The sequence below is a fragment of the Morone saxatilis genome, unplaced genomic scaffold, assembly GCF_004916995.1.
Source record: "Morone saxatilis isolate NCDOM2014 unplaced genomic scaffold, NCSU_SB_2.0 Contig3, whole genome shotgun sequence".
NCBI lineage: Eukaryota > Metazoa > Chordata > Actinopteri > Moronidae > Morone > Morone saxatilis.
Genome location: NW_023339873.1, coordinates 5,362,677 through 5,386,868, shown reverse-complemented (window position 1 = coordinate 5,386,868; position 24,192 = coordinate 5,362,677). Strand labels below are relative to the sequence as shown.

At 40.3% G+C, this 24,192-nt stretch overlaps 2 protein-coding genes across 5 annotated transcripts in view; both read left to right on the top strand.

The window, feature by feature from the left end:
* Nucleotides 1–16,119, top strand: part of nin (ninein (GSK3B interacting protein)) — a 24,624-nt gene extending 8,505 nt beyond the window's left edge. Inside the window, exons 6-27 of one of the 3 annotated variants that reach the window (XM_035673469.1) lie at nt 206–352; nt 615–782; nt 994–1,130; nt 1,304–1,444; nt 1,880–2,054; nt 2,221–2,331; nt 2,563–2,652; nt 2,738–2,873; nt 3,027–3,148; nt 3,333–4,456; nt 7,650–7,748; nt 7,843–7,912; nt 8,418–8,585; nt 8,675–8,791; nt 9,060–9,173; nt 9,330–9,476; nt 9,628–9,807; nt 9,898–10,032; nt 10,147–10,248; nt 10,453–10,545; nt 14,057–14,170; nt 15,128–16,119. In XM_035673469.1, the coding sequence (XP_035529362.1) occupies nt 206–352; nt 615–782; nt 994–1,130; nt 1,304–1,444; nt 1,880–2,054; nt 2,221–2,331; nt 2,563–2,652; nt 2,738–2,873; nt 3,027–3,148; nt 3,333–4,456; nt 7,650–7,748; nt 7,843–7,912; nt 8,418–8,585; nt 8,675–8,791; nt 9,060–9,173; nt 9,330–9,476; nt 9,628–9,807; nt 9,898–10,032; nt 10,147–10,248; nt 10,453–10,545; nt 14,057–14,170; nt 15,128–15,334 (3,897 nt within the window). In that variant the 3' untranslated portion in view covers nt 15,335–16,119. Of the gene's footprint in view, nt 1–205; nt 353–614; nt 783–993; nt 1,131–1,303; nt 1,445–1,879; nt 2,055–2,220; nt 2,332–2,562; nt 2,653–2,737; nt 2,874–3,026; nt 3,149–3,332; nt 4,457–7,649; nt 7,749–7,842; nt 7,913–8,417; nt 8,586–8,674; nt 8,792–9,059; nt 9,174–9,329; nt 9,477–9,627; nt 9,808–9,897; nt 10,033–10,146; nt 10,249–10,452; nt 10,546–12,568; nt 13,911–14,056; nt 14,171–15,127 lie in introns of those variants that run through there. The other 2 variants (XM_035673468.1, XM_035673470.1) reach the window with 2 other exon arrangements.
* Nucleotides 16,120–17,060: 941 nt separating this feature from the next.
* sav1 (salvador family WW domain containing protein 1) lies at nt 17,061–24,153 on the top strand. Of its 2 annotated transcripts, none has more exons than XM_035673496.1 (5): nt 17,061–17,434; nt 18,672–19,160; nt 21,269–21,539; nt 21,698–21,853; nt 22,494–24,153. In XM_035673496.1, the coding sequence occupies exons 1-5, from the start codon at nt 17,341–17,343 to the stop codon at nt 22,705–22,707; spliced, it is 1,224 nt and encodes a 407-aa protein (XP_035529389.1). In that variant the 5' UTR covers nt 17,061–17,340; the 3' UTR covers nt 22,708–24,153. The 2 variants fall into 2 exon arrangements, with proteins under 2 accessions (XP_035529389.1, XP_035529390.1); XM_035673497.1 differs by lacking the exon at nt 17,061–17,434 and adding an exon at nt 17,461–17,723.
* Nucleotides 24,154–24,192: the final 39 nt, after the last annotated feature.

The window sequence follows — 24,192 nt, the reverse complement described above, 5'->3', positions numbered from 1 at the left end:
ATGATTAATTGATTATCAAAATAGCTGACTCATCAACTAATCATTGAAGTCCTACATACATATAAACTATTTGGTTTCAGTGCATCTACCCATGTGAACCATCAAATGATAAAAAATACTCTCACATATACAGTGTAAAGAAACTTTAAAAATCCCTACCTACTAACAAATGTTGCCACTTCAACATACTACATCTATTTTTCAGCTAAATGTGGATATGCTCCAGAGTCTAACCGGCGATGGAGTGATGAATGTTCAGGAGTTTGTTTCCAGGGTTGTAAACCACAACAAACCCCCGACACCGTCCGCCTCCACACCCTACAGGCAGCTCAAACGCCTCCACTCCACTCAGGTACGTCATTTGTTTGCGGAGCCTCTACGAGGTCACACAATGATGGTAATTCCCTTGTTGTTAATTAATTTCTGTTAATTAATTATTTTTAGCTTTATCTGTTGTAGATTTATTTAAGTTTTTTACATAGTCAAATATCTATCATTTGAAAAATAGGCATAAAGCAAATGGCAAAAACAGGTTGAATTTGGTCCCACATAATGCAGTAAGTGGAATTTTAGAGATCAACTCTCTAGTAAAAATACTTTATCCCCCCATACAGCCCTTTGATGAGGGAGGCCGTAGGATAGCCACTCCTTCTGCCCTGACCAGCACCATTGGCATGCGTCTCTTCTCCACCCTTGATGATGGTACCGGTTTCACTCCCGTCGAATACATCCTGGATGCCTGGATGGAAGAGGGAATAGAAAACAGCACAGAGATCCTGCAGGTACCGCAGTCTTAAATATTATCTGCATTTTAAATTTTACTCCTTTGTACATTTTGAAACAGACAACTGGAGACAGGAAGGAGTCAGATATGCAGTTTAGGAAAAAATCTTCAAAAGACAATTTTTCCATTTACTCCGTTATGCAAATAAGCAAATCATTTACTAAAGTATTAAATATATGTGTACTTATATTCATTTATATTTGTTGCAGGCTTTGAATTTCAACATAGATGGAAAAGTGAGTCTTAGTGACCTCACCATGGCACTTGAAAATGAGCTACTCGTTACTAAGAATGGGATTCACCAAGCGGCACTGGCGAGCTTCAAAGCTGAGATCAGACATCTTCTGTGAGTATGAGTCATCACTGTAATGCAGCTCATTCAGATCTTTGTTTGTATTTCATTAACTATTTTTGCAATAGTCTAAAATAAAACAAGATGAATAAAAACCTGCAGGATTGTTGTTGGTTTGTTTCTGTTCATTTGCAATAAATAAATCTTTACTGTTTTTCTCTTGACAGAGAGCGAGTAGACAGAGAACTCAGGGAGAAAGAGAAAATCCGATCTGACCTGGAGAAAGCAGACAAGCTAAAAACTCAGCTTGCCACTGAGGTGGATGAGCATCACTCTGCAATTGAGCACACAAACAACCTCAATCTCAGGTAATTCATCCCTCAGATTACACCAGTTCTCTCTTTTTCAGTTTGTTTTACAATTGTATCACAGCAAGAGGCCTCTGTCCTCTAAGGTGTACAGAATAATTTGATTAATGTTTAACTGTGTCTTTCTCCTTCCCTACGTCTTGGCCTCATTCCTGAGTTGGATTTTAAGGATTAAGCTACTAAAGGATTTTAGCTGGCACCCTTTATTCCACCCATTCATAAAGACTGAAGCAAATTATAATTGTTATACTTTCACATAACATATATTAATATATACAGTATGTTTTATTTAATTCAATAACATCCATTCCTGCCAAGTCCAGCCTAATCCTAACATTTGGCCCACTCAGTGTTATAGTTGTCTCTGAATATTGTATTTTTCAGTATGCACGCATTACACTCTGTTGTATATTCTCTGTGCCTGAATGTCTACAGGAAGCTTGAACAGGACCACAAAGAGAAGTTAGCAGCAGTACGATCCGAGCTGATGAAGGAGATGGATCAGCTCCAGCAGCAGGCCAACCTGCAGCGTGAGGAACTGGAAGCAGAGGTCGAGAAGATCAGGGAGGATGAATCTTTTCTCAGAGACCACCTCTCCATCTCTGTGAAGGTACCAGAAATATTCATGGTGATATAATGTGGTGATGTTTGTAGTTTATGTCTCTTTGGTGTTTTTATATTGTTTATTGATGCTTAAAAGATCATCTGCTTATCCAAAAAAAGATTAAATCCTAATTGTAAACATATCCTGTGCTGTTGGTGTCGTTATTTTTTAGGAAAACAGACGTCTTGAAATGGAGTTGCTGGACAGCACTGAAAAACTAGTGGAGGCCCAAAACCAAATTACAAAACTGCAGACAAGTGTGGACAACATTATAAAAGAAAGGGTATGGAGACATTTTATGGCTACCCATTAGGGGGTTTTGGCATGTCAATACTGATTCCTCTGTTGTTGGTGTCATTAAAACATACACATACTTGTGCTCACACGTGTGTGTTGTTTTTCTTCTTGCTTTTTTGTTTATGATTTGATTTTCTGTGTTCACTCTCCTCTTCTGCCTAGCTCCTATTTGTCTGTGTCAAACTACTAACTTGAGAATGATCTTATTTTCTTTTAGTTTGGAGGCTTGGACCCTGGCAGTGCAGATTTCTTCCTCCAAGAAGAACGTATTAAACAACTACGCAGCAGCTACGAAGCTCAGTGCAGGGTGAATATACTGTATTATATGTAATGAGAGGACTAATTATTTTATTCATTACACGTGTTTAACTTGTTATGCTCTTATTTGGTAGGAACTGCAGGATCGTATTGATGAGCTGCATTCAGAGTTGCAGGAGTTCCACAGTCTTGGACGAGTTCATCAGCCCTGCCACAAACCTCTCTCTGAAGAACTGGAGAGTAAAAGCCCTGGCATGGAGTCTGATCCAGGTAGACCTAATGAATATATACAGCTTGCATGAATACAAACACATACAGTCCCCGGAGAACTCATTACAGAGCACTAAGTACATCTGTTCATGACAACACTCAGTACATAGAAACCCTGTGTTAAATGTCACCAGCTTACTTGACTTTTTGCAGGTATCGGTTCAGAGGAGGTTCAGCCGTTCAGCATGAGCCTTGAGGCAGAGATGATGTTGGAGCATCTGAAGGAGCAGCACCTTCAGGAAATGGAGGAGTTGCGAAACCAGCTGGAAAGCAAAGTTAGTCTAATACATATCGTTTTCATTCTGTTAGATTGTGAATTGAGAGAAGATGCTTAGTATATGCTGGTATGTACTTGTACTTGGTCTTTAGCTGGTCTTGTTGGCTGCATGACAGTTCTGTACTTTGCATTAAAAGTCACACTATTCATTTCAGTCCTCTACATTCTTTATATCACCACAGGTCAATGAATTCGATAAGATTGTAGAAAAGCAGAGGGCGACCCATGAGGACCAGAAAACTACTTTAGCCCTCCAGTACCAGCAGGAGGTCCAGGTTTTGAGGGAGGAGATGGCCAGCATTCAGATCCACGCACAGGAGCTCCAGAACCAGCTAGAGCAGGCGGAGCTGGAGCGGACCTGTCTGGAGCAGACGCAGGCCGAGGAGAGGGAAGAGCTTGAGAATCTGCAAGAGGAGGAAGTGGGAACTCTCAGACAGCAGCTGCTAGAGGCCCACACCTACACTGCAGACCTGGAGGAGCAGCTGAAGACCCTCGAAGCCCAGCAGGCAGAAATGGATGAAAACCTTGTCAACGATATGAAGGAGCTGAGGAAACAACAAGCCACTGAGATTAAGAAACTGGAGGAGGAGCATGTAGAGCTTTGTGAAGCCAGACTGGAAGAGGAGAGAAAGAAACTGCAGGAAGAACAGGCTGAGTTGGAGAAGAGATTGATAGATGATTCCGAAAGGGAGAAGGAATTATTGCAACAAAACCATGAGAATGAACTGAAGGCCAGACTAGATGAGGCAAAGGTGAGGTTTGAGGAAGAGCGTGATGAGATTGTGCAGAGACTGACAGAGCAGTGGCAGAAAGAGAGAGCTCAGTTAGATGAGCAGAATAATGAGTCTCTGCAGGTGGTGCTGGAGGAAGAGATGTTGAGACTCGTCAGGGAACAAGAAGAGAAGGAGAGCAAGCTCAGGGAGCAGTGGGAGATTGAACGAGCCCAGCTTCAGGAGCGTCACGAGGAGGCTCTGCTCGATAGAATACTTCAGGAAAGGTTGCAGTTACAAGAGCAGTTTGAGCAGAGGGAGAAAAAGCTGAAGGAGGAGTGGGAAAGGGAGAGACTGCAACTGGAGGAGGATTACGAAGGGATGCTCCAGGATAGGTTGAATGAAGAGAGGGAGAAGCTTGAGATTAAGAAGGAGGAGGAGGAGAAGAGGCTAGAATTGTTGATGGCAGAGCAGAGGGCTCATCTAGAGGAGAGCCACCGAGAGGCCATGAAGGAGCTGACTCTCAAGCACACTGAAGAGAGGGACGCTCTCAGCAGCACGTTGGACAAACTTCGACATAACATCATTCATGAGAGGTGAGACATTGGACTTTTTAAGAGATTGTATTAATGTCGTAACTTCTTTATCAATGAAACTAGCTGCGAAATTGTTTTTCAAAATTTGGGGAAATGTCCTTATTTGTTGTCTTGCAGTGTGGTCAAACAACACACAACCATTGGACAGAGCCATGCTAGCTGTTTCCTGTCTTTATGCTAAGCTAACTTAGGCTGCTGGCTTTAGTGCTATATTGAACGGACAAATTCAATCAATCTTCTCATCAAACTATTGCGAGAAAGCAAATAGGCATATCCCTCACACTGTTGCTTTAAAATAATCTAATAATCTTTTAAGAATCTTGATTTTTGCTGTACTATTACGAGTTCACAACTGTTGCTGTAACAATCCATTAAATAACCATGTACAGGAGGGAAATCGAGGTCAGCTTCACACAGAGAATCAAAGAAGTGGAAGATCGTTTCTCAGGTGATCAAGAATCTGTTGCAAAGCGTTTTCAGGCCGATGTTTTGAAACTTGAACAGCACTACCAAAGTGAGCTGAAGGCCCTTTTTGATAGCCATGTCGAGCAGAAGCTCCACTGGGAGGCACAGATACAGGAGGCCCTTGAGAACGCTGGGGAACAAAGAAGAATAATGGAGGAGGCCATGGAGCAAGAAAGAGAGAGCCTGGATCAACAGTGGAAAAAAGAACGACATGAGCTAGAAAGTCTTCATAAAGAGGAAATGGAAGAACTGGCGACGAAGAACCGGCAACTGCAAAATGAACTTGATGAGTTTATTAGCAGGGCTCAGACTAAAGAGATAGAGCTAAGTAGGCAGCTGAATGACCTCCATAACCGGCTGCAGGAAAGCCTGGAAACCAAGGATGAGCTTCTTGCTCAATCTGAGATGAAAGCGCTTGAGACTGAACTTCTGCTAAATCAAATAGTGGAAGATTTTAAACAGGAAAGGGCAGAACTTCTGAGCCACCAGTCAGAACTTGAAGCAAAAAACAACGAGATGCTTTCCATTTCTGAGAGGCAGATTATTGAGAGGATACAACTGTTAACTGAGCGCGATGATTTGAAGATGAAGATCGAGGAGCTGGAGATGCTGCTTAAACAGGCAGCAATGGACTTTGAGCTTGAGAGGAAGGAGCTACAGGAACATGTATCCATTCTTGAGCAAAAGGTACAAGATAATGTAGACAATGACAGAGAAGAGCTTATAGCAGAAATAGATCTGCTTAAAATCAGAATCAAACAGCTAGAGATGGAATTGAATCAGGTTTTGTCTTCCGCAGAAAAGGAAAAGGAAGAATCAAATGAAATAAACACCAGAGACACATGTTCGGCCCCAGAAAATATTTGTCTTGATGATGTTATACTTGAAGATCAGGAACAATTCCTGACAGAACAAGTTGATGTAGAGACTATAATGGATGCAGTTGATGGATGTTCTGAAAATATCAAAAACACTAATAATGAATATGATGAAAAGGTCCCTGCTAGTAGTAATGATCAAGGAGACAACTTGCCAGAAGTACAGACAGATTCCACTGTTGCTGCTCCAGAAGATGACCAAAATGGAGATTCAAACCCTGAGGAAGTCGAAGGAGACACCGAAGTGGGTTGTTGCCCTGCAGAAATTGGACACGAAGACCTTGAATCGACATCCTGTGATGTCAAAAACTCAGATTCCCCGGTCCCAGATGAAAGTGATTCAAATGTTGAATCCAAAAAGGAAGCGGTTTCCCCAGAGTTGCGGTGTGAGGCGGCCTCAACCCCTGAGGCGTTTGAAGGTGTAGATGCAGATGAAGATGGTGGGAATAAAGTAGCTCTTGAATCATGTGAGGAGGAGAACAAAACTCACGATGTACCAGCATTGGACAACGAAAGCTCTTCCCATGAAGATGAGCTATGTCATGAGACTGTGGTTGATCCCTCAGTGCTGGAGGACACAGGTGACCCTGATGAACTGTCTCTGGTGGATGCTGAGGTTACTTGTTTATCAAATAACTCTCACGACCGTAGACAGGAAGTTGAAATTGATTCAGATTCAGACTGTGAACATTTAACCGCTAAAATGGTGGATGAATGTGCACATGATTGCCTGGAAACTCCGGATGAAGATGCTGAGGACAGGGAATATTCTCTCCTTAAACTCCGGGCTTTGTATAACACTGCCACAGAGGAGAACATCCTCCTACATGAGAAGATTTCTCTGCTTCAACAGAAGACAGAAATACTAGAGAATCTTCTGGCTCATAACACTGAAAAGGTCAAAACTGGCCACCAGGTATTGGAGGAAAACTATAGCCTCAAAGTTAAACTGGTACTTTTAATGGAGCATATCAAAGAGCTGGAGGTCAAGGCCTTAAAGATGACAGATCTTCAGATTAGATATGACGATTGCATGTGTGAAAATGCCAAACTCAAGGACCAGAACAATGAACTTGAAAAGAGAGTTTGGAGCCATGAAAGCAGGATGAATATTTTCCATGATTTCCATGATTTCCAAGACCAGCAGATTTCCCTGGTGGATGAGATCGACAGAATGAGAGAAGATAACCATAAGCTCAGTGAGTTGTTCAGTGAATTGGAGAGGCAGGGTGAGATTATTTCTATGCACTCGGATGCTGGACAATTGGAGAGCCCCACAGAGGAGATTCTCCTGGATCTGACCAGTCAGCTGGAGGTTAAAGTTCAGACAGGGAATCATCTGGAGGACCGCTGTGAGGAGTTTGAGAAGGAGAACAACAGCCTTCGCCGAGCCATCACAGAGCTACAGGACGAGTCGCAGACATTAAATGAAACGACACAGGCTCATAGGTAACGTGGAGAGAAACTAGGAACCCGTCCCTCCATGTGTCCTGTGGCTTCCCGTTGTCCCATCTCTGTGGAGCTTTTGAATTTTAGGAGTGCTCCTCCTTTTGTTCCTAAGCACAACATAGTGCTGTTAGTCCTACCTGTGATTAGGTTCCTCAACCCTTTGTGCATTGCAACAGATCTTGAATGTGTGTTTCTTTGATCCCTGTAGATCGCCAGTGGAAAAGCAAAAAATACTTCAATGTGTGTATATTGTAATTGTAGAATAATATGCTTCAAACCGTATTTAGCAAGTGACTGTCGGTTTTTACATCATCCCACTGAATTATACATGTGTATTTTAACATGTACGGTTTTTATTTTAGCTTTTCTACTTTTTCTAATGAAATTTTGTCTGTCAATAGATCTGAAGCCAGTCGTCTTGCTGAAGAAAACTTCGTCCTCCGGCAAAAGCTTGCTGCGATGAAGGAAGAGGACTTGAAAGAGGCCCAGAAAGAGTTGATGTAAGAAATAACACATTTAATTTGTGAATAATTACTTCTGTTTGTTTTTGTTTTGGCGTGTAAACTGACATTTTCTTCTAATATTTGATTTTAGACAAACATTGGAGCACTTAAAAAAAGGGAAGTTTGCGGCTCAAAAAGCAGCAGAGAATTTCAAGAAACAGGTAAGAGAGTAACTTATTAAAATACGTGTCTATAGTCATGCCAACGGCTCTGTGAGGCTGTAGCATCAGTATGTTCACCATCTTCGTTTAGCATGCTAACACTTGCTTAATAGCAGTAAACACAAAGTACAAATGAGGCTCATGAGAGTGTCAATTTTGACCTGATGAAAAGCCACAGGATCATTCAAGTTATTACGATTCATCCTGAGAACATCAATATGTGCACCAAATATCAAGACAGTGCATCCAGTAGTTGTCCAGACATTTCTCCAAAAAATAAAACTGTCAACCTAATGATGGCACTGGAGGAAAAGTCACAGAACCACCAAAGTCTTTAGGATTTGTCCTCTGGGAACCATGGTTGTATAACATTTCATGACGATCCATAATCCATCCATAGTTTTTAAGATATTGCCATTAGCATGGCTAAAACATCTTCAGAAACAACACAATTAATTCTTCCCTCATTCAGAAGCAGTTAATGAGATTTTCTCCTCCTCTGCAGATTTCAGAGCTGCGTTTGCAGATCCAGCAACTGGAGGATGAGAATGGGATGCTGTCAGAGAAAGATGTCCAAAATGTCGCTGATATGGAGAATCTACGGCAGCAGCTGGCAGAGCTGATAAAGGAAACCGAGAGGAGGGAGGCATTCCCCGCTGAAGAGAAACACAAGGTAAACACAGTGTTTTATGGCAGACTGATTGTCGTCATGGTGTCGTGGAGGTCGTAGCGAGTAGTTAATCGGTGGCTGTTTTGTGTTAGCTGGCAGCTTGTGTGTCTGCTCTGGAGGCAGAGCTGACCAAAGCTCTGGAGGACACTGCACAGCTGGAGAAGAGGAATACCCAGCTGTCACAGCAGCTCTCTGGCCTCAGAGAGAAGGTGAGAACAGGACATGGACGCTTTAATTGATCTCACATTAACCCCATCAAAGCATTACACAGACACAAAGTGATAAAGCATTAAGACCATCTACTCTTGCCATCAAATGACTCCTTCAATCCGAATGAAAACAATTTCACTTTCACAAAAGTGCAAAAGAAAGTTCTGGCCTGAAAGCAACTGTGATCTGCTGAGATATTTTGGTGTAATGTAGAGTTAGCAGTGAAGGATTGTTTAATTAAAACTGTGGTTGTCTTCTGGTTCTCAGGCAGTCAAAGTCGACTCTCTGGAGAATCAGCTCGGCCACCTGGTACAGGAGCGGAAGAGTGTGGATAAAGAGACTCGGGGCCTCCGCAACCAGCTCGACAAAGCTGAGGAGAGGGTAAGTCAAATGTCAAATGATAGATCATCAAACTTTACATTTAGTCCTATTTTTGTTTCCTGACCTTCAGCTAAATTACTGCTAATTAAAATAATAAGATTTGAACCCCAAAAACACTGTCACTCAAGACCAAATGCATTTCTTTCCCCACTCTAGGTGAAGACGGTAGATGAAACTCTTCAGGCTGTGAACCATCAAAGTGCTCGTCTTACGTCAGAATTCTGTGTTTTGCAGCAGGAGAGGGATTTGCTTCAACATGATGTTGCAGTGCTTCAAAAACAGCTGCAAAATGTCACCGATAAAGTACGATTTTGTTACGTTTTTGACTTGGCAGACAAAAAAAAAAAACACCCTTGAGTGCACCATAAACATGAAAAAGTATAAAGATTCTTGTGCTTATTTTGAAAGGGATGTTTGAAAATGATTTGACCTCTTTTGCCTTTGTTCATCACAGAACCGTGTTTTAGAGATGGCCTTGCACTCGAGTGGTCTCCAGAGTCAGAGCAAGAAGCGGTACAGAGATGAGATGTCCCGGCTGATGGAGCAGGATCAGCAGCTACTGAGGCAGGAAAACGAGAGGCTTCAGGCAGAAATGCGCAACATGAAAGCAGACCTTGTGCAGTCCAGAGAGAAGGTGAGCTGAGGACTACAGCAAACTAAGTAATTAGTGTTCCATTTTCTCTCTGTGTTACTAATCTCTAACTTCTTTATTTTATGTCTGCAGGTCCATCAGCTCGATGCTACCATCTTGTCCCTGAAGCAGCATAAACAACCGAGTCAGTCCTCCCTGGTGAAGGCCTTGGAACAGGAGAACGCCTCTCTGAAGCAGGAGCTTGAGGCACAAAAGGAGCTCACCAAGGTATAAACTGCACAAATCGAACCACATTACCTTTCTTTTTGTTTGTTTTTTCTAAACATGCTGATTATGTGGTGCCTGTGTTAATTCTTATTTCATGTGCTTTGTGTGTTTCAGGGCCACGAAGCAGGACAAGGACACACCGAGCTGGAGAGCCTTCAACAAGAAAATGAGGCACTCAGAGCCCAAATGGCTCGACTGTCTACACAGCTGCTAGAGGTAGGTTGTGGTGCCTCCTCTTGTTTTACGGTTATAACATTCATTGATTTGCCTTTGTGTCATTTAAATTTCCTTACTATATGAGAGTATGCCAGGCTTCTTACATGATTAGATTATTGTTAAATAAAATGACCTCATACTGTTTATATCTCTCTTCCGACTGTGTCGCTGACTTCTCTTACATATTTTTATACTTTTGTCCAGACATTTCAGGCTCAGTTGGTTGGACTTCTCCCTCCATCGCCTCACAGGATACCCAGAGGACAGCATCGAGGTGAAGACCCGGACAACATGCAGGTACAGTACGACCCCTTTTTCAAGCTATGTTTTTCCTGAATCAGAAATTTTACACAAAGCGAAAAACCTGAACAAGCACTTCAGTACTTGAATATTTAGTGCCATTGCATCATTACACGGTTTGGTTTTACATTCATCTCCTGGCATTTTTCTCTCACTGTGATCATTTTCCTTTGTCACACTGTAGCCATCTGTTGTTGCAGTTATCATAAATTCATCTTTATTGGCTTTAAGAAGGGAACTTTGACCTACACCTCGCTTTGGAAATGTTTTGGGGATATAATGGGAGTTAGATGTAAATACACCCATTGTATTTCTTTCACTGTCACTTTGTCGTAGAAGGTGTATCCAGTATCCACTTCAATAAATCACTCAGTTCAGGTGCTAAAAAATGTATTTTATGTTTTTTCAATTTGCTTTGTTGGCTGGAAATTCAAAGAAAAGTGTTCAGCACCAAAGAGAATACTAATAACAATAATACATAGTTTTAAAAGGTGTGTAATTTCTCAAAGACCTGAGCTGAGTTGCATTTAAAAATCCTCATTTATTTTAACTTTACATTACCTTTTTGTTTGTATGCTGGGTTTGCGGTGTTCCTTGTTTTGGTGCTTGTCACAGATCCATATCAGTATCCATCTTTCCTCATCTCCTCATGTCGTATTTACTTTCTGGGTTTGGTATTTAGTCTGTGATGCCTGTGTGTCTCTTCATAGTGTTTCTGAACTCACCGTCATTATTTAGTTTTCCATCTCGGGACTGAAGTAGTTGCTGTAGCGTGATCATCCGGGTGTGGTCCCAGTGGCTGTTTTTTTTCCATTTGTTACCTTTTGTCTGAGTCATACTGCACAAACTTCCGTCCCTCCACCTGTAGATAGATGTAGCTTGTCCAGGTTTATCTGTAAATGGCATAATCCCGCTGTTAGTGTTTTAGTAGTTAGTTTTTTTTATCTGCAGCATGATACTCTAGTTATCACCAGGTTACCTTGAATGTACTGGAAGGAAAACAGGATCCCATTTAATATAATAACGATGTATACAATAGGGTTATGTGGTTAAGGTTTTTGTAGTTTTATTTTCATATATCTGACTTCATGGAATTATTCAGATAATCACAACAAACCAAACATCCTGACAAACATAACTGTATAAATATAAAGTCAGTTTCAGAGTCAGTCAACATATTTTATGTCTGATTTAGTTCATGGATAAATAAAATATGTTCTATAATCCTTATAAAGTATAACACTTATCTCTTGTAAGATATTTTTTCCTATTCAGCTTTACAAAAGAAAGAATACAATTTTATAAACTGGCATAAACTTTACCTCCATGAAGTCAGGGACTCACAAAAGACAATTGGTAAAAACTGAAGCAACAGAGGCCAGGATATCTTGATTTTTAGTTTTAGTTCTTACTTTAAGTTGCTAATATTTTAACAACTGTTATATAAAGTGGGATCTTATGATGAACTGAACTGTGTCAATGTTGGTGGTGGTTTTACTGTCGGTCATGACTGAAGTAACTATGGGTGAGATTTGTAACTATGGAGACGCAAAGCAGTCAAAATTAAATACATGAATGAGATATTATGAAATAAATAAAAATGAATAAATATAGAAAAATATGTAATAAAATTGTAAAATAATCCAACACATTTTTCAAAGGTTAGCTCATTATGTAATTGACTGTTAACTCATTCAGACCAAAACAACAGTTAATCACAAAAGTAGCTTTGTTCTGTTTCATAACGCCACTTTTAATCACAGTTACTGTGAAAAACGTTATAATAAAATAAAATATCAACTCATTACGTAATTTTATTAACAATTTTATAGTTATGTTGTATATTTTGTCTGTGTTTATTCTTATATTATTTATTTATGTAATATTAAACACGCGTTTCCTTATGTAACAGCCATAAAAAGCTTTGTAAAGGCCTGCTGACTGACCAGGACTTTGTAGGTCTTTAGAATTAGAGGAGAGGGTAGAGCCGTGGTGAAGTGTACCTGCCTTTTCTCTCCAGGGGGCGATGCCGGAGCAGCGGGCGGCTCACGCAGACAGCTACCGGCGGATCGGTGGACTGTAACACCGGGCGTCTTTCCCTGCTCTTCACTTTTAGCCTCTTTCTCTTCCCTCCAAGACTGCTCTCCTCAGTCCTGCTCTTCCTCTGCTATGTTTGGAGCCAAACTCTCACTCTGGCACACGATGCCATCTTCTTCTGCATCCTTATAGGAGATTGTGAACAAACGTGGTGCCTGATTCAAAAGGCATGAATGTGTAATTGTATTTCTCTGCTGCTAGGTGGCAGGAAAACACAGAAACGGCTCCTGAGGTTTTTCCCAATGGGATTTTGATTTAATAATGGCACTACCATTGAAAATTGAAAATTTGTCAGACATTCCTTATCAAATGTAGCGTTTACAAGCACACTACAACGTTTCTTGTCAGACTTTGAGTTTTGTTTGTGCTCTGTGCATTAAAAGCATTTTATAGTTGAAATACAGGGAATCTTTTTAACGCAGGGTGTATTTTCTGGGAATGTTCTCTTATGCACTTGTACCATTTATCATTGTCAGACAGGGTATATACATCCTCATGGGCTAAATCTTGTGTGATAGCTTGCCTTATGAGTGTTAAGTTGAGGCGAGGTTAGTGCCTAACAACCTTCTGAGTCTTTTCTAACAATCAAGCAAATTCAACCTGTAATTGTCAGGTGATGTTACTGTCTGTGTCCAGTCAGGGTTTATAGAGATTTTTTTTAATGAAGGTACTAAGTTCTCACTGTTTGTCTTTTGTTGTTTATGTCTGTATTTCTTATTCGACACTACACATAGTTGAATGTTTTCGTCAAGCTACCCGTTTATGTCGTGTTAGTGTTCTGGGACTGTGTGTGGCTGCTGCTGCTGCTGCTGCACAACCAAAGTGAATCACATCTTTCTGGGTTATGTTTTCTTTAAAGGACTGTTTATTCACAGAACTGTTTATCTGGTATTTATTATTAGAAAATCCATGTGAACCAAATCATTGTTTGTCCCCAGTAGTGTGTAATGTGTCATTATTTCCATTCATGTCATATCTGTGTTTGGTTTTTGAGTCATTCAGTGAGTCTTTTGTTCTTTTTTGCACAATGTATAGACTCAGATGTATTTTATTTGTTTTGTTATTTATTTTAATAGAATCATGCTAGGGTTTATTTTATTTATGCATTAAATTATTTTTTGTAGAGGTATCTGAAATACGTGGCATAATTTTATACCTCTATATATTTTATTTATTTTCTTAGTGATTGTCCTCTTCTTTAGAAATGTACCAGAAATCATTTAAGGTGGAAACCAAGATAAAATAAAGCTCTTAAATCATTCAAATGTGGTCTGCAAGTTGTTTTTGATTTTTCTCACTGACGTGTGTTCGAGTTTGTGGAAGCTCAAAGGGGGAAGAACATTTAAATTTTGATCAGCATTTTATGGCATTTGCAGCAATTTGTTGATATCGCTCACTGTCTTCTCACCAGGATGAAAGGGAGAGGAAAATGAAGAATATGGAGGAGCGTATGAAGGAAATTGAACTGTCGCTGCATAACGTCAAACTGCTGCTCAAAGAGAAGGTTGCTCAGCTGAAAGACCAGGTCAGTTTGAAAAGCTCATATTCATCAGCAGTATAATTAATGATGCGTCAAAAAACTACATATACGTAATAATTTGTAATGATTTTAAAGTGTGAGTTCATTAGGGACACAACATTTTGGTCTATATCAAGTATTCTCATATTCAAATCATTTAAATAAGCTTATTGGCATGAATGTTGAAGTTGCATTATTGCCAAATATAAATATAAAATTGTACAACCTATTCAATCATATGTACATAAACATAAAATCATGACAACAAATAATTAATGAGGAAAAGGTTACTACGCGTCCTGGAAAATCTTGAATACCTGAAAATTTAGAGACTAGTTTTCCAGTAATGGAAACACCTGGATATTTTATTAAAATGACCAAATATCTTGGAAATAATCTGTTGTGCTGGAAAATGTTATTGTATTATAGCACTGCAGCAGTGTCCCATAAGCTACCTCCTTGTAATAAAGCTGAGAAACTTCATCATGAACCGTGCATCATTTAAAAAGGGGGAATAAAAGAGCAGTCCTGTATTGTCAGGAAAAACTGCTGGAAAATGTCCTGGAAAATAGTTTCTTAAAAAGAGTGGGAACCCTGGAGGAGGCTCAAGCATGTACATATTTTGCAGCTTTCTCTTCCCACCAGGAAGAAAACTTTCTCAGTGGCGACAAAATATAGAGTAGACGTATCATTGAGAGCAAGTGAGCTGCAACAGGATAACTGAGGTTTACTCTCCAAATGGAACTTATTAATTATCAGTTTGATAAGCATACCTTAAATATGGTTATTGTGCAATTGCACGTACAGAGTAGGATGTTTTACAAGTAATAAACAATGTAATGGTGACACTTTTTCTAAATTATATATTAATTTTGTTCTCAGTTTCTTTGCTAGACAAACATACAGTATGTGTCAGAATAATCTATGTGCTAATCTAATATGTGCTTCCTCTGACTTTTCTAGCTGCACAAGAATGGAAAAGCAGACGTGTTGATCAGCGACCTGTATGTGGAGAACGCCCAGCTGCTGAAAGCTCTGGAGATAACTGAGCAGCGGCAGAAAATCGCAGAAAAGAAGAACTACCTACTGGAGGAGAAGATCTCCAGCCTTAACAAGATAGTGCGTGACCTAAACCCCTCGCCCCTTCCCTCGCTGCCTTACCACTATTAATGCTCATGATGTGTCACCTAAAGGTAGCGCTTAGCCTAGCAAATGCAAGTCCACCATAAACTGCACTGTTTTTTTTACTGAATATGTTTTATTTTTAACCTTTGTGCAACAGATGAAGCCAAAATGCACAAGAAAAATGCCTTTTTTTCCCTCTGTTGCATGTTTTATCTCAAGCCTAAATTGTACTGTGTTTAAATATGCAGTATTTTTATGTTGTGTTAAACCTATGAAGAACCAAATGTGACGTTAGACTGTAGAGAAAACTATTTATATTTTTCAACGCAGTTACTACTAACTTAATAAATATTTTACTATGACACTATATTTCTCTTTTTAAGAAGAGAGAAGCAATACTGAAGTGCACTTTTTTTTTTATATAAGTGTTCTTTTGTCTGTGTTGTCGAAGAGATGAATTGTGTTAATCTGTCTATCGGTTCCTTCTCTGGTCCTAATGTACACAAGCCTGTCAGTCGTGATATCATGTAAACAGAGAAGTCAAATAATCTGATGACCTTTTCGAGGTATTTGCTGTCATGTAACACTACCTGAAGTTACATTCACTCGAAATGAATGTCAAGTGGCAATACTTGTTTTTTTAAATACATTAGATTAAAATCTTATAAACGGTTGCAATATGTAAAGTTTTGTATGTAAAGCTTGTGCCATTTATGAATGTTTTTGAGTCAAATGAAGGACCATGCTGCCTGACCTTGAAGCATAAGCACTAAAGATGAAAACAGGGTGATGTTTTGCGTTACAGGCATAAATAAAATGCACAGATTGTGTACAGTTTGATTTCTTGATGGTTTAATTTGTCAGTGCTGCTGTTTGGAGAGGATCTCAGTCTATAGAAGGTAATGAAGTATATTTTACTCAAGTTTTGTACCTGAGTGCAATTTTAAGGCACTTGTACATTCACATTTTCAGATTTTATGTGACTTTATACTACACAATACTTATTTAACAGCTACAGTCACTAATTATTTCTCCCAATATTTTAATGCATACTGATGACATGCTTCTGAAACCTGCTCCAACTCTACCATCTACAGCGTTAATATATAGATGTATAGGTATTTATGCATCTCTGACTGGGACTACACACTCTGCTGTATACTTTTAATGCATTTTGTTTACTAATATTTATGTACTTTTACTTATTTTAAGTATTTTAATGCAGGTCTTTTACTTGTAATCAACTGTTGGGCAGTAATTTAATACTAGTAATAATATTACTTTGCCCAGTAACTAGTAGTGTAACTACTTATGAATACATTTCAGTAATAATATTGCAGTTACCTCCAAATTTTTTTAAATCTTTTTGTAATCATGGAGGAAACCCTTATATTCAGCGGTTGGAAATATTCACATTACTTTGATTTTACTGGATTTTAATTGTCATAACTCTGATTTTTGGGCAGAAGGGGCAACATTACTAATTTTTAATTAGTTACAAGTACTAGTAGTGTAACTAATTACCGTTGATAGGGAGTAATAATTACTTTTGAATAGATTAATGAGTTTTCTTGACTAACTAACTACTTATACTTATTGTTTTCAGTGTATTATTGCAACTTTGAATACTTTTTGCCCTTTAAAACGGATATATATATATTTAATTTAAAGAACCTACAGAAGTGCAATGGCTGCAGCTCCTAACTCCCCCAGTTTAGAGTCACAACACATGAGTTTAATAACCGTGAGTCACATCACTGAATGAGCTCAGCTGTCAACACGATCCGTGTATCCGCTCGCAGAGGTTGAGTTACAGGATGGGCAGGACCGTACAGTAACCAGTGAGGACCAGGCTCAGAGCCGGACTGGACCTCCGGAGGAAACACTCCCAACTTAAAACTCACTAAAGGAAAAAAGAAAAAAGGGAAAGAAAGGCTTTACAATGTTCACTTTCCGCGCTCTGCAAACTGAACGGGACGGATGCGGAGGCGAGGGGTCGTGGCCATGACATTACAGCGCCGTGTTGTTGATGTGTTCCGAGCCTCGAAGTTATGCTCTCACGAAAGAAAAGTAAAAACGAAGCGTCGAAACCAGCCGAGGTCCACGGGAAGTATGTGAAGAAGGAAACGTCGCCGCTGCTCAGAAGTAAGAGCAGCAAGTTGTTAGCCAGCCAGCTAAGTTAGCTCGGAGGTTTAGCTTCAATTAGCCTGCATGTGAATTAAACTGCTTAAAACAAGTAGAGAGTTAACGAAAACTGAGTGTGTGTGTGTGTGTGGGGATATAATGCAACATGAATGTGGCTCGTACGCTTAAAGAGCAGCAGTTAACAGCATGTTTTTTTGTTTGTACAACTTTAAACAAGTTGCTTCAAGTGCTAGCTGGCTAAAATGCATCCTGCTACGTTCACGTCAGGAAGAGTCGTGTTTATGAGCAGGTATATTATAAAGATATCCGATTAAAGACGTATTCGACTTTATTTTCTGTTATTTGTAACTGTTTCTGATGTTATGCTCAGTGGAGTTTTTTACTAAAAAAGTCAGATTTGTTGTTAGTTAGCTTTGTCTGTCCGGTACAAACTGAGTGTTGTCATCTTTTCTTGACTTACCAAAGTGCCTTTTTACTGACATTTAAAATGCGTTATGTTGTTAGTGGTTTACCTGTTATTTTAGTGTGGAAGAAGTTTTAAACATATGTACTTAAAACAGCAATACTCTGCTGTAAAAATACTACATTGCACTGCATTCACTGTTTTTACACAAGTGCCTAAATGTAGGAAGCTATTATCAGCTAAATGAAGTAAAGTATCAAGTAAATGCAGTCACTGTGCAGACAGAAAGGCCCCTGTGGGTGTAATAATGTGCTATATTATTCATACATTAAAGCCAAAGTGTTAAGTGGAAGAATTTTAATATTATAGTTCAAAATGGGGCTAAAATAAACGACATATATATATTATATACTGTTGGGAGGTTAAAGCTACACAATAAATCATGTTTTGTAACGTGATCATTTGAATTTGTATGTTTAATTTCCATCTGCCTAATGTAGCAGACTAAGGAAATACTCAAGTACTTTATATAAGTGTAGTACTTGAGTGAGTGTACTTGGTTACTTTACTCCACTGCCTACTTTTACTACTACTGTTATGTTATTTAATCTTTTTTGAATCAGGCAGTCTCAATGAGATTAACATCTCTTTTCCAAGAGAGACCTGAGAACAACAGGCATACACAATCACAGTAGTCAAAGGTCAGGTGCAAGAATCACTGAAAACATCAGATAGTAAAGTTTTAAAGTCTCCAGTGGGAATGCAACACTCAGGTTTAAGGGCATTTTGCATTGCGTTGACTCATATTCGCTTGATTTGTTTACCTGCTTGCAGATCTAATGCCCTCATTCATCCGTCATGGCCCCACTATTCCCAGACGCACAGAGGTCCCTCTACCAGACATGGGGCCCTCCTACCCCGTGGCACCCAGCCGGGAGCCTGTGGTGTCCCGCAACAAGAGTTTTCTCCGTACCCCCGTGCAGAGGCCTCCTCATGAGGTGGCCCGCCGAGAGAGCCACCGCATGTCAGCGCCTCCGTACCTGCCTCGCAGTCTGGGAGACCTGCCCCACGAGTACGGAGGCTCCTCACAGTCCTTCCTCACAGACGTGAGCCCCATGTCTGAGAATGGAGACGCCACCCGGTATTATTACCCCTCTGAACCTTACTATGACAACCAGCAGCACCAACAGCATCAGCAACGCCAGCCCAGGAGGGTCCCAGACCGCTTTCCTGAGGACTATAGATACTATGAGCACAATGAGCACAACTTCCAGAGACTCCCACGACAGCACACACCCCCAGCTCCAAGCAGACCCCCTTCAGGTAAACATGGTTTTAGAGAGTTCTCCCTCATAGGAAAGGAAACAGGGCTCTGTGACAAGATATTGGAAAATGTGACAAAGTGAATGAGGAATTGCATTCTTGAAGTGAACACATTGTTTTGGAAAGTACATGGCAGGCAGTAATAGTCTCTTAAGGGACTAAAATCCGCCTTTTTATGGTTTTTTGTCTGCAAATTCTGAGGTATGAAAGTGGAGCATGTTGGAGATTGAGGGGAAATCAGACCAGCATGGCCAACTTTGGAGTCCAAGAAAATGTTGAAGTGGCTGTGCTAATGCATGATTGCTGCTTTGAAATGGCAGAAGTATTATGGATGGGTCACATAGGCCACTCTGAAAGGAATGCAAGCCGTTTGTTGTCTCTGACGAGCTCAAAAGAGTCATTTCTTTTCGGTTTTACTGCTCCACATTGTAAACATTGTTATGATGTGTGTAATTTCCATGAGATTAAATGTTTTAGGGGGATCGCAGGAATTTTTCAGCCGACTCCAAACGATAGAAAGCCTTTTATTTTGTGGCTGGCTTGTCAACGTCGTGTATATGGTTTAGTATTTTGTCAGGCCCGCCTATCACATATCATGGAGCCTTGTTTAGAGTGAAGTTTAACAAGCATTAGGGGCTCTGCATTTTTCACCTCTCTGTTTGCTGAATCTTTCTGCCGGCAAACTAGCAATTTGCAGACCGCCCGCAGTCAAATGTCTCAGCCTCAGACTGCTCGCTTCTATGAATCATCTGTGTACAGAGGTAAGGCACACTGTGTAGTTACATTGCAGAGATGTTTTGGAGGAGTCGTCTACCTACAATTAGCTGACAGTGTTATTTTTGCAGTGTAAAAATTGAACATTGGCTAATAATCAATGTACAAATATAGGTTAAAACTGTGTTCTATGCAGTGCCAACACTGTAGTTTAACCATTTGTTCTTTTCATAAGCATTTAACACATGATTAGCAGCTCATTTGTCTCCTGATCATTTTACTTTCTATTTCTGGAAGCATTGTTTTAAAACATTGCAGAAGTTCCCTGTCTGTGGAATAACATCCTGGAGCAGAAATCCCTGCAACTTTTAGATGCAGGGAAATGCAAACAATATAAATGATGAATAATTTGTCATTTGTGTTGTCAAATTTTTCTGTTTCATATTTTGTTGATCACTCAATTCAGTTACCCATCTCATTCCTTCAGTACAACTACTGAATCACCATTGTAGTCTGCTCTTGATAATTATCCAGAAATTCTTGTGATGCATTGAGCTTTAGGTCTGCAGCGAGTATGGCTCTCTGCCATTTTTCTGAGGAAAAGGGCAGAGATGATGATGATGATGAGGTGGAGGAGGAGGAGGAGGAGTGCATTTCTGTGGAGCGCTCGCACATTCCGTCCCTTCACTCAGCAGCTGGCAAAGAGCTCCAGCTCTGTTGCTGTCACTCTCGTGCAGAATTTATCAGATTGTAGCCGCCATTTTGCTGAGATACTTGGTTCTCCGCACGTTCCCCGGCGGTTTGGAGCCTTTCTGAGGCCCTCCAGGCTCATTGGTTTTGATTCATGACAGTTCTCGTTCAGTCTAACTCATCCACGCAGCTGTCGGCTCTACATTCCTCACTGACATTATTTGCCAATAAAAAGCACAGGACCTGTTGAATGAATCCGCTCTGCTGTCTGCTCGTACAGAGTGTTTGGGAGTTCAGTGGTTTGTTCTCTTCCGGTGAAAGCTCCTGTGTGTATGTCTGGCCATGAAGAGATCTCTGCCTTCCTGTCCAAACGTAACGACACTCCCATTTCCTACCATTCATCAAATGATGTCGGTCAGAGTGAGATGCTCCGTCACAGAGTCAAAGGGATTCATAAGTTCATTTGGTTCCTCCCTTATCCCACTCTGTCCTCAGCTGTCACATCAGAGTGACCTTTTTTTAAATGTTGGATGTTCCTCCTCTTTAAATGACATTTTCCCACACATGTTGTTTTCAAGAAATTTCCCCAAATATATTTTCTGTCCCAGAGGCGCTGTTTGCTGGCAGCTGCTCTGCTGTATGTTTGGTCAGACATCTCTCCCTCTCCCTCTAGGTTTCTAAAAAGAAATGTTTGTTTTCCTCAGGCATAGGTCGAATACAGGCCAAGTCCCTTGGGAACCTCTCCAGTCTAACGGGAGAGGACCTCCCCCTTCCTGGCGGTTGGACCGTTGACTGGACCATCCGTGGCAGGAAGTACTACATTGACCACAACACTAACACTACACACTGGAGCCACCCTCTGGAGAGGGAAGGGCTCCCTCCGGGCTGGGAGAAGGTGGAGTCTGCTGAGTTTGGGGTCTACTACGTGGATCACATCAACAAGAGGGCACAGTATCGCCACCCCTGTGCTCCAAGGTACCTCATCAAGATTTAGTATTTTGTAAAGCTGCATTTTTTCACTTCCACTTACTTTAAGCACTTTGTTTTTTTATTGTCAGTCTTTTAAATTGTCCAAACTGGTTTGACCCAGATGAAATAAGGTATAAATATTATATCACCTCTGTGTGTTCCAGTGTGCCTCGCTATGATCAGCCTCCACCATTACCTCCTCCTGTGACCTATCAGCCACGCCCTGCAGAGAGGAACCAGCCCGTGCTGGTGCCAGCTAACCCGTACCACACAGCTGAGATCCCAGACTGGTTGCAGGTGTATGCCCGTGCCCCACTTAAGTGAGTACTATTATTATTATTATTATTATTATTATATATATATATATATATATTATAGCAGCAATCCTAAGTCATTTCCATGATTGAATAGTCTCCCAGTTATTTTCTCCTTTGGTCTCTAAACAGCTAGATTGTGGAAAAGATGCCCATTACAGTTTTTACTAAGGTTTCGGTAGTACAGCAGGGCAGCAGATTAGCTCATTACAAATGTATGTCATTGTCGTATATGGTATGTCATCTCATGACTTTACCAGAAATTGCAGTACAGCGTTTCAAAGTTAGTCAAACTAGGTTTGAGCTCATTTAGAAACAGTGTCACCATTACATGCAGTTTTTCCACCAGAGAGCACTGATAAGTTTATATTTCAACTGTAAGAGGTCATGCTGTGTCACCATGGAAAAAGAACCAATTTAAGAGATCTGTAGCAAGATTGTTTCTATTTAAAGATATTACTACTGCCTGATATATCTTTATTGGATTTTTTCCAATCTAGAAACGATTGTTAGTAGAATGAGAGAATGAGAAGTACAGATAATACAGAGACCCAGTCATCAAAACAGTGCTCCGCAGCACCATTCTCCTCCAACACTTTGCAATGTACCTTTTTTAAGGTACTATGAATATCTTCCCTTTCATCAGGTATGACCACATCTTGAAGTGGGAGTTGTTCCAGCTGGCAGACTTAGACACGTATCAGGGCATGCTGAAGCTGCTCTTCATGAAGGAGCTGGAACACATCGTCAAATCCTACGAGGCGTACCGGCAGGCGTTGCTGTCGGAGGTGGAGGCCCGCAAACAGCGGCAGCAGTGGTACGCCCAGCAGCCCAACAAGAACTTCATAGGGAACATGTGATGTGTATGTGCAGCAGGGACGTCTCGCTGCCACACCTCTCTGAGGTTTCCACAGTTTGGGAGCGGTCAGGGTTTTCTTTGAAATCATGATTGACTCTTAATTGCCTCTTTACCAAACACATCTGTGCCTTCGCTTGATCCAAATATATCAGCCAGGAAGTCAAGACACACATTGGCGGGGGGCCTCCTCTCCCCCTCCTCCATGTGACACTCAATTTATGAATGACCATGTGACTGAAAAAAAAAAAACACTCCAATGAAGAAAAAGAACCTATAATGTACTACATCTGGGGAGACGGCTGTGGTGCCATTTCCAGCCACTGCCCTGAGAACTGAATTGCTGTATGGATTTCTGTTTTTAAGACTAAGGGGGAACAGAGTCCGGAAAACTATGGATATTTGTTCAAAAACATCCTGAGATTGTGCCTTTTTAATGAAATAAAGCGCAGCATTTTTACAATGTCTGCTCATGTCTTGTATACACCAGCTACTCCGTCATATTTTCCTGTGGGAGAAAATGGCCGGCAGCTTCTTCTAATTTGTTTCTGTTTGAAATACTTCATGACTTTTTCTTTCCTTTTGCTTTGTTAGCCTCACAAACCGAAACCACACTCTTTACATTAAACAAAGAAAGTGTGCATTTTTCTTCTTTCTTTTTTTTTAATGACATATCCTTTATAAGACAATCCACCAAAACGTTCACAGATATTTAAGTTTTGATATGAAACACGTCTTTATTTAAAGACCTTTGTTGGATGAAGCATCACATTTGATGCGCTGGTTTGAGCATCTCTTGGCTCTTGGCATTACTGTAAGTCAGGAATATTCTTGTGTGTGTGTGTGTGTATAATGAAACATAAATAAGCTACTGGAACTTTAAAACACTTCAGAAGACACATTAAGTATGCCAAACAAGTGCAATTCAACCTCTCCTTGTTTCATTCTTTCTGGATATTTCTTGCCTTGGTAATGCCTTATTTTTGATGGACTGATGCGTATTTTCTGTGGAAGAAGTGCAGGTTCTCTGAAGCATATTCTATTGATCACTAATCAGTCAGCTTAAGATACTCAGAAATGTGTTTGTGCTGGAGGTTTTGTCCAGCAGAGACTGGTGATGGCTTCTGATTAATTTACTCACTAAGGTGAAAAAAGACAAATGTTTTATGACACTATTACTTTCCAAATCTAAAATGAAAACAAAAATTAAGTGTTTAATAGGACTTGTATATGAGAGTGATTACATTAGCATTTCTGAATGTCCTCAAAGGTTGCCTGATTAGCTAACAGTGGAGTAAAGTTTAAGAACCTCTCTTCGATGAGTCCTTCACTATGCAAGACGGTCTCAATCACAGCTTTTCAAAATGGTGCCATCAGTTTGTACATATGTGATTTTGTGGATTGCAAATACAGGACATAAGCAATAAAGTCTGCAGTGAAGAAAAATACACTCAGTGACTGTACTTGCCTCTCACTTTCACACGGAGCT